At 41.6% G+C, this 15,343-nt stretch overlaps 1 protein-coding gene across 3 annotated transcripts in view; it reads right to left on the reverse strand.

The window, feature by feature from the left end:
• RABGAP1L (RAB GTPase activating protein 1 like) overlaps positions 1-15,343 on the reverse strand; it is a 430,423-nt gene that overhangs the window by 354,795 nt on the left and 60,285 nt on the right. For all 3 annotated transcript variants that reach the window (XM_056532031.1, XM_056532030.1, XM_056532027.1), the window contains 2 exons: positions 14,310-14,484; positions 428-585 (listed from right to left, as the gene is read on the reverse strand). In XM_056532031.1, coding sequence (XP_056388006.1) covers positions 428-585; positions 14,310-14,484 — 333 coding nt within the window. The remainder of the gene's footprint in view (positions 1-427; positions 586-14,309; positions 14,485-15,343) is intronic.

Below are 15,343 nucleotides of genomic sequence, written 5' to 3' on the forward strand. Positions count from 1 at the left end.
CAGCGGGACCCCGGCGATCTGACATCTTATCCCCTATCCTTTGGATAGAGGATAAGATGTCTAGGGGCGGAGTACCCCTTTAAGTGGGAGAACTTGCACAATTGGTGACTGACTAAATACTTTTTTGACCCACTGTATATGGCCAGGTTTTTACAGTTCCATTTGATGTGTTAAACGAAGGATCAGAGGAGAATCTAAATGACAGTAGCATTTATCTAATCTGATTCTCATTTAATCTGCCACTCATAGAAGACATGGATGGAATCCCTCCCTTGGCTACAGATGGCTTGTCATCTCCATTATACACAGTTCCAAGTATATCACACGCCATGCATTCCTTTCTGAAAAGAGCCAGACTGCCGGAAGGGCTTTACAGTCTCGTACTATCAACATCAAACATATTGTAGTATACGTAAATAACAAGTACCTGAAATTCCCTTTTCCGTCATCCTCTTTCACCTCAAGGGACACTGTGAACGTGAACACATCACTATCCGGCGTTGGCAAGGAGGAATCCTTCACGTCTGTGGTCTGCTTAGATGAACGCTTGAATGCAGTAAAGAAGCTGTACAGAATTCTACTTACCTATAGGGAAATCAGAAGTGTAGTAAATTACCAAAACTGTACAATTTCTATGAACACTGTAAATTTATTTGTGATTTATTATGTTACATAAAACTAACAGATAAAAAAAAAAGCTAATGTTAAAACTTACTTGTCATATCAATGAAAAAAATAATGCTTCTATATGTTACTCACTAGGTCATGCAGATGCTTTACATGTCCTTTTTATGTGTCTAGCTTCTGTATTTGGCTCACACATCCCTCTGTTCTGCTGCTCACTCTGAATCCACTGCTTAAGAAGGGGCGTGCCGAGGCAAACACTAAGCCAGCACTCACTCATGATGCATTCACTTTCTCCCTGAGTCTGCTGTGCTGTGTCTCTTTATCCCTGCAGACTGCTCTGTAACCTCCTCCTCTCTGTTTTAATCCTGATAGGACAGGAGTGAGCACAGAGGAGAGCTAGTCCTGCCCTCACTTTCTGAACTTTGTCACAGTCGGTGCTTCAGCTAAGACAAAGATGATGCTACAGCTGGACGCGATTATGTTCTGGATGGTATGGGGACCCCTAGTGGTCTTTTTTTATACACCATCATTTCTATACAAAGGAGATAACCGTTTTATTGTTTTTTGTTTTTTTTTGTTTGTATACTAAAAAGGTTTATGTTGCCAAGATGTACAACACATAAAATGTTTTGGATTTTGACAGTGGACATTTAAAGAGAGCTGTTAGTATACCGGTAATGTATATATTTGTAAATACATGTATTTTCTATAAAATATCAATTGACTTTTCTTTGCTGTAATGTTTCTATGATATCACTCCTGAATTCTACTTGTCAAGAGGGTGTTTTCCTACAGCAGTGTTTTTTATTAAGGGTTCATTGGAATCCTGGGGTCCTTTCCAGCACTTTTCAGGGGTTCCCCAGAACACAAACAACAAGGCCTCTCAATTTTATAATAGGGAATACAATGAATTTTAGTCTTCTCAAAGATGCTTCTCAAAACATACTGTATCTACGCAAATTGTATTGGTTTTAATGGAGATTTTGCTTTGTCATGAAGACTGAGGTTTGTTGTGCGAAAAGTCTGCCATCATTTTACGTGGAAAACAAAAATTCTGTGTGAAAGATTAAAAAAAATCCGTGCACAATTGCAAAAACAGGAACAATTCAGAGCAAATGTTGTGCGAACCCAACCTTGGGGTGAAGATTTGGGGGCTGTTCCTTTTAAAATTGATGAATTAATAACTTAGCATTATCAGTCATCTTGTCAATACGGTATTTTCCTATCCAGTCTGGCACTGTCCAGCAGACTTTATAGAAACACAACCCATTGATGAGGGGATTATAACTCCCAGTTCCAAGAATAATAGAGGGACACCAAAAAACAGAGTTTTAAGAAAAAATGATCCAGTATTGTTAAAGAGTACCGATCATCAACTAGACTTTCCCTAATCCCCCTACCAATCTGTCCCTGACTAACTATCTCTATCTCTGTCCTTTTTTAAATAAAAAACCCCCTCTAAATACCTTTTATCTTCTGTCTTTCGTAGCAATGTGGAGCTGTGTGCGAGGGGAGGAAGTGGGCGTGGCCCAGCAGGCGCAACTTCATCTGATGCCTGCCAGGGACGGCTTCCGCCCTTCTTCCTGTATTCAGTGCTCTTTCTCCGGAGCACGCATACAGGCTCAGCACACTGCAGGGACGGCAGCTTCTAAGTCTCGTCCTCTCCGTTTGGCTTTATACGTGCCATACAGAGAGGAGGAACGTCTGAGGACTGACATGCTGTGTCCTGCCCTATACGAGCACAGCGCTCGCTCTCGCCTGTCTGATTGACTGCGCTGAGTCAGCGATTTCGGACTCTCACACCAGGCCGGTATGAGTCTGAAATCAATCAAAAAGCTTGTGGCCTGGGACTCCTAGGGAGACCCCTAGTGGACAAAGTTTCAAAATTAAAATAGACATAAAAGGATGAATTTTTTTTTTAATGCAATGCTCTTAGAAAGTGGATCAATATATAAAAAGCTATAAAATATCAAAAGATTTGTTGATGAAAGGTACTCTTTAAATAATGAGGAATACGAGTGTTCACTAAAACAGACAAGTCCTTTTTAAGACAAATACAAGTATAAGCATTTATCAGAAATATTGTAACACAGAACGGCTTAAAAAGAATAAGTAATTGATTAAATTTTCCATGGAAGAATCACTTGCTTGTCTCATGACTTTAGTAGATACTGCCTGACACAATAGACCTTTCTTCATCAACCAGCACTGGGCATATGGGGAATATAAGCGGTGCTGTTGTTCAGATATTCATCTCACAGCAGTCCTAGTGTAATGTAGGCAGCTGCACAGGAATGTCAGTGACAGATGTATATCCACAGCCACACAACAGAGATTTATATAATAACATTATACACACAGCCTTATGGATAACTGGTGAGAGTACCAAGCCCATTGCAGCCTATTAGACCTGTGGTTTCAGTTTCTTTCTTCGAAGTGCACTGAAAGGTAAAGTCAACCATACTTCTCAATACAAAGACATCCCTCAAAAAAAACGTATACCACACAGTAAATAATATTTTTTAATGGGAATCATTGGGCGACCTAAGCAACTGTATGCAGTAGAGAGGAAGGAAAAAACCCTTTCAAAGGGCGCTGCTGTCGTCCCGGTGAGATGAAGATAAGAAGCCCAAGGCAGAAGTATTTTGCAAGGTTTAGCTTCTTTATTGATACAGAATCATAGCAAACAGGGATACAGACAGGATAACGTGTTTCGGGGGATAGCGCCCCCTTCTTCAGATCAGTACACCAGCACTGATCTGAAGAAGGGGGCGCTGTCCCCCGAAACAAACTAACAAAAAAAAGGAGCCGCCCCAAACCTGCAAGGCATGTGGCATGCTGGGATTTGTAGTTTTCAGCACAGCAAGAAACAGGAAATAGAAGCAAAGATAGGAAGAAAAAAAGTGGGGGTTAAAAAGACAACAAAGATCGGAAATAGAGTAGGCTAAACAACAAGAAGACAAATGAAACAAAACAAATAGGGTAAGTTAAAAAAGGAAAAACACGTTGACCACCGGAGTACCCCTTTAACCTCTTGTGGACGACAGCGTCCCACTCCCCTTCTATGACATGTGTCCAGGAGCTGAGCGTGGGTCCTAGCTGGGTGGTCCTGGCCGCTATCTGCCACCAGGACCCATCTCTAAGGCAAGACATCACCGATCACGGTGATGCCAGGCTTTAACCCCTTAGACACGCAATCAAATTTGATTGTAGCGTCTCAAATGCAAGTAAAAATGTCCCGGCAGCTCTGTGAGATTAAATAAAAACACCTAACCTGCATATGCAGGACCCGGGAAATCGTCTACTTCACTTCCTTACAAGCGTCTAGAAGAAGTGCATGTGGTAGAGCTTTTCCACCACAGCAGAGCTGCGCAAAATTCATCATCCTGCTGCCCCTTCTTGATAAATAAGATGCACCCTAGTCAAACCCACCACCCAAATAAACGTGGGAAAATAGCTCTACTGTAGACATTCTTTGATAAATATGGGCTCGTGCGTGCCACCTGACTTCTTTATCGATGCTCTTTACTGAACCGTATACCCTGTGGATGGTAGAGCAGCGCGGCGTGGCAGAGAGAGGATCTGTATCCCCGTACACTGTGTTCAGCAGCTCAGATGTGTGGTTAGGCTAATAAAGCTAGTATCAGTGCCGGCTTTCTCTTTCTATGAACACTGTAAAAAAAAAAAAAAACATGATTCATCAGACCAGACTTCTTCCATCTACTGCTTCATGGTCCAGATCTGATTCTCATTGTAGATGCTTTTTGTGGTGCAGAGGGGTCAGGGTGGGTGCTGTAACTGATCTGTGAATTCTCAGCCCCGTACACAATAGGCTGTGATGTCCTGTGTGACCTGACACTTTGTTATCACAACCAGCAGTAACTTTCTTAGTACTTTGCTCTACAGCAGCACGTCTGTGGTGTTGGACAAGACAGGCTTGTCTTCAGTCCCCTTCTTTGAAACTCTTTTGCTAAGCACTGACGTTTTGGAGATGCTCTGGCCCAGTTGTTTAGCCATCAACCATTTTGGCATTTTTTCAAAGTCTCTCAGATCATAAGACTTGTTGTTCACTTGTGTCTATCATATCCCAAGCAATGTATTAAGATACAAGATTAACTTCACCTGTCAGTGGTTTCATGTTTGGTTTAAATGTTGCAGCCATGGGGCAATAGTGTCTCAAGTAGAAAAGCACTTAAAAAGTATGTGCCACCTGTATTATCCGCAAAACCTGACAATCCAGAGTAAATCACATACAATTTTGCACTTGGTTCTTGACAGTGCACAAACACTAAAAAGCTGGATTTGCATGTTGTTTTGATGGATTTAAAGAGTTATTACCGTCTGGACAGGATATTCCATAAATGTGCAATAGGTGCGAGTCTACCGTCAGGGAAGGTGCCCAAACCCCTCCGGCTTGGTGGCAGCTGCTGGAGGTGGTTGGGAAGCCAAAAACAGTTGACCATCCTGGTTTAGGCAGTTTGCTTGGCTCACAATGATGTTCATAAGAATTACGCAAACAGCATCATACTAGGAGCAATGCTTTTTCTTTAAGTCCCAAATTCAGGAAACCACCTAGCTAGTAGTGCTATGCTGTGTATACAACTCCTACTCCCCATCAGGGAAGTTACATTTTTAGTTTCCTGACCACCTCTGGTATCCACCAGCAGACTGGAGGGTCTGGGGAGTTCCTTGATCTTGAGATAGGTGAGGGTCCCATAAGGTCCTTGTGGATATGTCCTAAATGTCCAGATGGGAATACCCACTTTGGACAGGTTTACACTGCACATTGCTGCAGTTTTCCATCAGCAGATTTAGCTACCTGCGGAAGTCAAAGAGCTGAAAATCTGTGCAAAATACACACCTGAACTTACCCTGAGGGTAGGGTCACACTTCACCAGGAGTCGCACCAGCACGCTGGGACACACTCCAGGCATCCTGCCACTGCAGGACTTAGTCGGTCACACTGCTCAGCATCGCTAACTGGATCTATAATGCTACCTATTGGGACTGATACCTATACATCGGGATGCCCCTACTTGGATGATTCTGCAGCTATGTTATGTTTTTGAGTTTGAATCTACATGGGAGTGCGCTTCTGATCTATACATATGCATCTTAGCATGAATATTTGCCATTGATAATTGATCTGCTAGCACAAGGTCCCACTGAAGACGTCCCCATCCCCATTTAACATCTAAGCATGCGGACAGAAACGTGCTGGGAACGCGTGCAGATGATATTTATTGCCTTCCAGACTATATGCACACCGCATGTCAATAAGGAGTTAACATTAATGCTACAGTGACAAGAGATTTACTTTCTATAATATCCTTATCACATGTACTCCTGATACTGGAGTTGTGAGGGATTTGTTTTTCTGTCTCCATACATTTTTGGGTATTTGCACCTTTCTTATCTGGTGACTTTTAAATACGCTAAATAAATGCTATGCTTTAACGACACCCCTTAGTTTTCTTTTTTGACGATTCTGCAAATCTGCTGCAGATTTTGGTGTAGCAGATTTTGCTACCCATTGTAGTCAATGAGCAGCAAAATCTGCAGCAGCAGATCTTCAGCAAAAATATGCCGTACCCTTAGGGTACATTCACACGTACAGGATCTGCTGCATATTTTTACTGCATATTGTTGCAGCTGATGTTGCTACCCACTGAAGTTAATGGGTAGCAAAATTAACTGCACAAAATATGCAGCAGATTCTGCATGTGTGAACATACCCTTAGGGTGCGTTCACACGTGCATATTTTTGCTTCAGATTTGCTGCCAAAGATTTTGTTGCCTATTGACTTCAATGGGTAGCAAAATCTGCTACAGCAAAATCTGCAGGAGAAAATAAGCATGTGTGAACACACCTTTATGGTTTATTCACACGTACAGTATTCTGTGCAGATTTGTTGCACAGATTTGATGCGCAGGATTTTCTGCTGCAGATTTCAATGTAAACTAAATAACTGAACACAGCTTCAAATCCTGCGCAACAAATCTGCGCAGAATACTGTACATGTGAACAGGGCTGTGGCGTCAGTAGATAAATGTTCCGACTCCGCAGTTTTTTGTACTTCCGACTCCGACTCCCCGACTCCTCTGTATTAATATGCGAATGTATTTATGAACACATATAAAAAATGCCTTTTTGTCTGCCTGCTCACTACCAGGCAGACTTCCCCAGCAGGCAAGACGTCACAGATGCCTGCTGGGGGGGCCGACTTCCGCCCTTAGTTCATTTACACAGGGTGCCTCCAGCTGTTTCACCACTACAATTCCCAGCTAGCCCTGACATCTATTGGCTGTCAGGGCATGCTGGGCGTTGTAGTGGTGAACAATAAATGTGTTATGGCTGCAGCGCTAATCATCAACGTATTTTCATACTTATTGACTTCAATGGGTAGGAAAACATGCAGCAGCAAATACGCAGCAAAATACAGCACATGTAACCCTACCCTTATAGGGGTACTCCGCCCCTAGACATCTTATCCTCTATCCAAAGGGGAACAAAAGTGTTCAAAACGGCGGGGTGCCAGCCCGGAGATAACAGGGGGTCCCATCAGCAAGACCCCTGCGATCAGACATCTTATCACCTATTCAATGGATAGGGTATAAGAGGTCTAGGGGTAGAGTGCCCCTTTAAAGTACAATCACATGTACAGTGTTTACTGCGGATTTGAATCTGTATAAATCAAAGTAACTAAATGATTGAACACTGCCTCAAATCTGCAGCAAACACTGTACCTGTGACCATAAACCTTAATATTATGTCTGACCTGTAAAGATTTTACACATCTGTACGAGATACTGTTTTTTAAACTTGATTTTACATGCAATTGAGTATATTTAGAACTTGTTTAATACTAAAAGAAGAATTAAAAGGCTACCTAACTACCTTGGCACATAACCAACAAAATGTAACTTGATAAAAAGAGAACCAGAAGATTCGTTGGACTTTGGACTATTGTCTGGGTGTTGTTTCACATCCCTTTTTTAACATGTGTTCATACAACAAAGGAAACCACAGTCATATTACTCAAATCACCTGACACTTCCCTGTGAAAGCCGTACAACTAGGTTCGAGAACTGCGGTTCAGCTGTCTACCTGAAACCCTCCATTAAAAGAAAATGGGGACATTTATCATAATTCTTTACCCTTTTGTGTGTAAAATTTTCCTTAAAAGTGGCAGAAATCTTTGTTTGTACCGTTGAAGTATTTTGGCATTTATTCATTTGCGACTTTTGTAAAAAGTGAGTAATTTATGTGCAATGGATGACATTTATGCATTAAAGGGGTACTCCGGTGAAAACCTTTTTTTTTCTTTTTTTTTTTTTTTTTTATATCAACTGTTACCAGAAAGTTAAACATATTTGTAAATTACTTCTATTAAAAAATCTTACTCCTTCCTGTACTTATTAGCTGCTGAATACTACAGTGGAAACTCTTTTCTGTTTGAAACACAGAGCTGTCTGCTGACATCATGAGCACAGTGCTCTCTACTGACATCTCTGTCCATTTTAGGAACTGTCCAGAATAAAAGGAAATCCCCATAGCAAATATATGCTGTTCTGGACAGTTCCTAAAATGGACAGAGATGTCAGCAGAGAGCACTGTGCTCATGATGTCAGCAGACCGCTCTGTGTTTCAAAAAGAAAAGAATTTCCGCTGTAGTATTCAGCAGCTAATAAGCACAGGAAGGATTAAGATTTTTTAATAGAAGTCATTTACAAATCTGTTTAACTTTCTGGCACCAGTTGATTTAAAAAAAAAAAAAAAAAGTTTTTCACCGGAGTACCCCTTTAAGTCACACCCAGTCTGACCACGCGGTAAAAAGTGTCTATACTATGCAATATTACTATCTATCATTAATAGTGATGCTTCTGCATACAAATTCATGATAGGCCCTGTGACCTTTTTGATAAATTAGTCACAACATTGAATACACCACAAGGAAAACGGTAAAAACATATGTAGATCACATACCATGATAAATTCCCTCCAATAGCACCCAGAACTGTATCTAAGAATGACTGATCTGCATCAGTAGTAGGAACACAGTGTAAACACTATAAATACTCTGCCACCTGGGTGACATCCGCTTGTGGTGTATATGGGGATTGGCAATTCCCTGCCAGACAAATTGTCCAGATAATTTAGTACTATAGAATTTATTTGGTATTTGTCAATGTATTTAACTAAATGTAATCTATTACACGTCCTACCTTTTGCCTTCTTCGTAAGAAGCCTCCCCGTATGCCGCATAAATTGTTCCGCTTAGCCCAATTTATTCTTATGGCTGCTAGAATCCACGTGGCGGGGAATTGGAAATCCTCTTTCCTGTCTCTAGACAGGGTAGTCGACCGTGTCCACTCGATCATGTTGTCTGAGAAACTCAATGCTATGAGAGATGATGTTGTTGCTCATTTTGACCGTCTTTGGTCCCCCTGGATGTCTTCTTCCTATTGCCCTGATATTAGGTATACCTTGACTCTGTATTAGATCGTTATGTACTGACAACTTTATTCTCATTATGTATTTGTGCTGACATTACTTGCCCACTGTTTGTTTATTTGTTTTACTATTTTCTATTTCTGATTCGGGTTGCGCCCCGAACGGTTTCATTCTCATGCAATCTTTTTATTCCATAATAAAATGTATACGTTTGATACTAAATTTAATCTATTAACAGCGATAAACATTAATAACATCTAAACAATTCTTGTCGCTGCTTTCAGCTCTCCCATAGAGATGTATGAAGGGGGTGTGGGAAGTAACCCCCTGATCGTAGGGGGACTCATGAGTGAGACCCGATGCAATCTAGACTTTTGACATGTTTGGGCAACATGTTCAAAGTTTATTATAAACACAGTGCCGCTTTAAATAGGCATTGTCAGGGTCAACAACATTTTTATATGCTATACATCTTAGAATAACCTTTCTAATATACTTCATAAAAAAGTTTTCTCCTTTTTTAGAAAGCATGGATTGTAAGAAAAAAAAGACCATTAGGGGTCTCCATACCATCCAGAACATAACCCTGTCCGGCTGCAGCATCATCTTTATCCCAGCTGAGGCACAGGCAGGGACGAAGTCCAGGAGGAGGGACTAGCACTCCTCTGTGCTCACTCCTGTCCTGCCTATCATACCTCTGTCTGGAAACAGCGGGGGAAGGGTTAAAGAGCAGCCTGCATTGCTTTGATTAACCCCTTAGGCACCTATTTTCACCTTAAGGACTTTGCACCTACAGACCCATATAAGGGCTTGTTTTCTGCATCACCAATTGTACTTTGCAATGACATCACTTATTTTATAAAATAACCTGCGGCAAAACCCCAAAAAAATTATTTTTGGGGTGAAATAAAATTAAAAAAAAAACACCGTTTTGTAACTTTTGGGGGCTCCCGTTTCTACACAGTGCAATATTTGGTAAAATTGTCACCTTATATTTATTCAGTAGGTCCATAAGGTTACAAGGATACCCAATTTATATAGGTTTTATTTTAATTTAATACTTAAAAAAAAAAATTATAAACTACATGCACCCAAATTAGTATGATTAAAATTGGCATGTTATGACCCCTATAACTTTTTTATTTGTTCATGTACGGGGCAGTATGAGGGCTCATTTTTTTGCACTGTCATCTGTAGTTTTTATAGGTACCATTTTTATTTTGATGGGACTTTTTGATAGATTTTTATTAACATTTTTATTGTACATGAGGGGACCAAAAATGCACAATTTTGGACTTTGGTATTTTTTTTACATGTACGCCATCGACCTTGTGGTTTAGCTTATCTAATAAGATAATAGTTCGGACATTTACGCACGTGGTGGTACCACATATGATTATTTTTATTCTTTATTACATTATTTTAAAAAATGGGAAAAGGGGGTGATTTAAACTTTTAATAGGAAAGGTGTTGATTAAATTTTATGAAAAAATCTTTTTACACTTTTTTTTTTTTTTTTTTTTTAAAGCTCCCATAGGGTGCATGTATTCTTCTGATTGCATATACTGATGAGTGCTCTGCCATTGCAAAGCGTTGATCAGTGTAACCGGCGCTCTGCTGCGCAGGCATGGAGAGGCAGGTAAGGACCCTCCTGGCATCCAGTAAGCTGATCGATTTTGTCGCGATAGTCCCGATCAGCTCCGCTGAGCTGCTGGGATTCTTTTACTTTTGTTTTAGATGCCGCTGTCCTGGCTGACCGTAGCAACCGGGACCCACTGGGTTTAACCTGTTCTCTGCCGGTGAGAATGGTTTAAACCCGGTAAACGGGACCAGGGCATATGCAGGGCGTATGCATATGCCCTACGTCCCCAAGAGGTTAACAGGCCCAGCACAGCAGACTCAGGCTATGCAAAGTTTATTGACCGAAATTGTATAATTCCGCAAACCAAGTGAGCAACAGAAAGGTAGGTCTTTATGAAAGAAAAATAGGTGCTAGACACACAAAGTTATAGGTATATGAGCAGGATTAGGTACCAAATAACAGATAAAATGTATTTATTTATTTATTTATTTATTTTTTTGAGACAGGTCCTGTTTAAGCACAATTTTTCTAGTTTATAGAAATAATCAGAAATAATCTACCCAAAGGATTGGGTACGCCTATGATTGCAAGGGGACTAACTACTGAGACCCCCCACCATCACCACCACAGTCTTATGAACAGGGTTCCTGAATATGAAGGAGATCACATTTGTGCACTGACACTCCAATCGCTGTCTATAGAAGACAGACAAGTACAGCTCTGGGCTATCTTTGGGACCCTCCAGAATTATACACTTGTTCCTCATCCTGTGGATAGGCGACAGGTTTTGTTGGTGGAACAACACCTTTATTTAGCCTCAGAACAGCTTTTCCTAAATCTCATTGCTTTGAAGTGTAAAAACACTATAGTTTACAGAATACAAACCATTCAATCAATCCCTAACATGAGTCGGCAAGGAATGCTAGGGGTTTTGACCTCTGTATTGCGCAGAATTGCAAAAGCAGCTTGGAGATAATACAAAGGTTTTATATGTTGCACATCTTGGCAAAACATTAACCTTTCTAATATACTTCATAAGAAAATTGTATTTCCTTTTTATAGAAATCATGGCTTTGTCCAAGCTGAAGCACAGGCATGGATAAAGTCCACTAAATGAGGGTGGGCTCTCATATGTGTCTGATAGGACAGGAGAGAGCACAGAGGAGTACTATTAGACAGGAGAGAGCACAGAGGAGTGCTATCAGACAGGAGAGAGCACAGAGGGGTACCATCATACTATCAGACAGGAGAGAGCACAGAGGAGTACTATCAGACAGAAGAGAGCACAGAGGAGTGCTATCAGACAGGAGAGAGCACAGAGGAGTGCTATCAGACAAGAGAGAGCACAGAGGAGTGCTATCAGACAGGAGAGGGAACAGAGGAGTCCTATCAGGCAGGAGAGAGCACAAAGGAGTCCTTTCAGACAGGAGAGAGCACAGAGGAGTACTATCAGACAGGAGAGAGCACAGAGGTGTACTATCAGACAGGAGAGAGCACAGAGGAGTACTATCAGACAGGAGAGAGCACAGAGGTGTACTATCAGACAGGAGAGAGCACAGAGGAGTGCTATCAGACAAGAGAGAGCACAGAGGAGTGCTATCAGACAGGAGAGAGCACAGAGGTGTACTATCGAACAGGAGAGAGCACAGAGGAGTGCTATCAGACAGGAGAGAGCACAGAGGAGTGCTATCAGACAGGAGAGAGCACAGAAGTACTATCAGACAGGAGAGACCACAGAGGAGTGCTAGCCCACCCTCACTTACTGGATTTTGTCCATGCCTGTGCTTCAGCTTGGAGAAAGCCATGATTTCTATAAAAATAAAATAAAATTATCTTATGAACGCTATTAGAAAGGTTGATGTTTTGCCAAGATGTACAACATATAAAAAGTTTTTGAATCTGACAGTGACAAAAAACGTGGTCTCAAATGGATGGAGGTGTGCGGGCTCTGGTGTGTCCTTCATATAAGGATACACTGGCGAATGTCTCAATTTTAACATCAGTGTTGAGGGTTAGCCAATGTCATTGTATACAGCTACCACAGTAGTGCACCTAAATTTCTGTATTGTATGAATCTGACAGTGCCCATTTAAGTGTACCTGTCATGTTAACAAACTCCTGGCATAGCGATAAGTCAGAAGTTGTGATCTGTGATTGTCCGAGGGCTGGGACCTCATCAATTGCTAAATCAAAGGAGAAGATGCACTTGGATGGGTGGTCTGTGTTAAAGGGGTACTCCCGTGGAAAACTTTTTTTTTTTATTTTATTTTTTTTAAATCAACTGGTGCCAGAAAGTTAAACAGATTTGTAAATTACTTCTATTAAAAAATCTTAATCCTTCCAGAACTTTTTAGGGGCTATATACACAACAGAAGAAATGCTTTTCTTTTTGGATTTCTCTGATGTCATGACCACAGTGCTCTCTGCTGACCTCTGCTGTCCATTTTTCCAAATGTCCAGAGGGGGAGAAAATCCCAGCAAACATATGCTGTTCTGGACAGTTCATAAAATGGACAGCAGAGGTCAGCAGAGAGCACTGTGGTCGTGACAGCAGAGAAATCCAAAAAGAAAAGCATTTTCTCTGTAGTATACAGCCCATGAAATGTTTTGGAAGGATTAAGATTTTTTAATAGAAGTAATTTACAAATCTGTTTAACTTTCTGGCACCAGCTGATTTAAAAATAAAAGTTTTCCATGGGAGTACCCCTTTAAATCTCCTTGGCCCTTCTCAGAAAGCTGAGCCAGCAGTATATGGATTTGCAAAAAGTCTCAATGACTTTCATTGAAACCATATAGCGTTGGCTTGGTTTTCCATTGGAAGGCGAGAAGGAGCGATGGGGCACAATGCTCAATCAAGTGCTTCTGTCCCATTATTCTATCCTATCGCAGGGGATCTCAGCATACAGACCCACCAGTCACATGACAAAAGTTAAGCAAAATGACTGATGCACTTCATTTAAATAATCAAAATGTGTTAAATAATAGATTCTCACCACGCTAAAAATAAATTCTTAAAGGGGTACTCCGGTGCTTATACATCTTATCCCCTATCCAAAGGATAGGGGATAAGATGCCTGATTTCGGGAGTCCCGCAGCTGGGACGCCCGCGATCATGCACGCGGCACCCCGTTTTTAATCAGTCCCCGGAGCGTGTTCGCTCAGAGTCTGATTAAGGTCGACCGTGGGGTCGGCGGCGTGTGACGTCACGCCCTCGCCCCCGTGTGACATCATGCTCCGCCCCTCAATGCAAGCCTACGGGAGGGGGCGTGATAGCTATCACGCCCCCTCCCGTAGGCTTGCATTGAGGGGCGGAGAGTGACGTCACACAGGGGCGGGGGCGTGACATCACACGCCGCCAGCTCTTCGGTTGACCGTAATCAGATCCGGAGCGAACACGCTCCGGGGACTGATTATAAACGGGGTGCCGTGGGCATGATCACGGGGGTCCCCAGCTGCGGGACTCCCGCGATCAGGCATCTTATCCCCTATCCTTTGGATAGGGGATAAGATGAGTAAGCACCAGAGTACCCCTTTAACAAATATTTCAACCAGGACTTGGAATAAAAAAATGAAAACTAAGAGAATCGGTAATTAAATAAAAAGGAAGAAGCAACTTTTACAAGACTGCAGCATCAGAACGCTTACCGCCTCTTTGATCTCACAGCTGAATACATGGATCTGAAACTCATCTGCGTCAAGATCCCGTGAAGTGAATGCAAAGCAGTCACATTCTGGAGTCCCATCCTGTCCTCGGACACAGAACAAGACTTTGTAGATTGGGAAAGAAGCTATTTCTGCATTTGTGGATTGATCCATTATTCTAAAACAGAAAGGGAATAAATAAGATGTTAATGCATAAATACAGTTGTTGGATTCCTTTCCCAATGTATATATATAATTGCCTTATTTTTCATGTAGTATACAACGTAGTAGTGGTATTCATAACTATACCCTTTTATATATAGCTGTTAAACTACTGTCAATAAACAGTAATATAAAGTCTTAATAGTGCATGTCCATGGTCAGTAGTGCTAAGTAACCCTCTCACTTCCAAGGATGATCCCAGGAAGGGGATCGGTGGCAGTAGTTTTTGTTCATGTTATAACCCCCCCACACTTAGACACCATTTACATTATAATTTCAGCACACCCTTCAGGAATCCAAGGGGAACCCGACAAAAAAAGGGCTTATCAACGTATACCACCTCATGTGCTCGCAGTTTCCTACAGACACGCAGAAAACTTTACTAAAATCGGCCAAATACTAATGAAACAGACAAGACGAATGGGAGTCCTTTACTGAATTCTCTTAAAGGGATACTCTGCCCCTAGACATCTTATCCCCTATCCAAAGGACCTCCGCAACCTCCCTGCAGCACCCGGCGTATGTTTAGATAATCAGGTGCAGCTCCGGAGGCTCGTGACGTCATGGTCATGCCCCCAAAATGTAAATTGGACATAATGTCACACCAAACTCCAAAAATGGGATGGACAAAATTATTGGCACCCTTTCAAAATTGTGGAAAAATAAGATTGTTTCAAGCATGTGATGCTAATTTAAACTCACCTGGGGCAAGTAACAGGTGTGAGCAATATAAAAATCACAAAAAGGAGAGAAGTTCACTTAGTCTTTGCATTGTGTGTCTGTGTGTGCCACATCAAGCATGGACAACAGAAAGA

The sequence above is a fragment of the Hyla sarda genome, chromosome 7 (genome assembly GCF_029499605.1).
Source record: "Hyla sarda isolate aHylSar1 chromosome 7, aHylSar1.hap1, whole genome shotgun sequence".
Taxonomy (NCBI): domain Eukaryota; kingdom Metazoa; phylum Chordata; class Amphibia; order Anura; family Hylidae; genus Hyla; species Hyla sarda.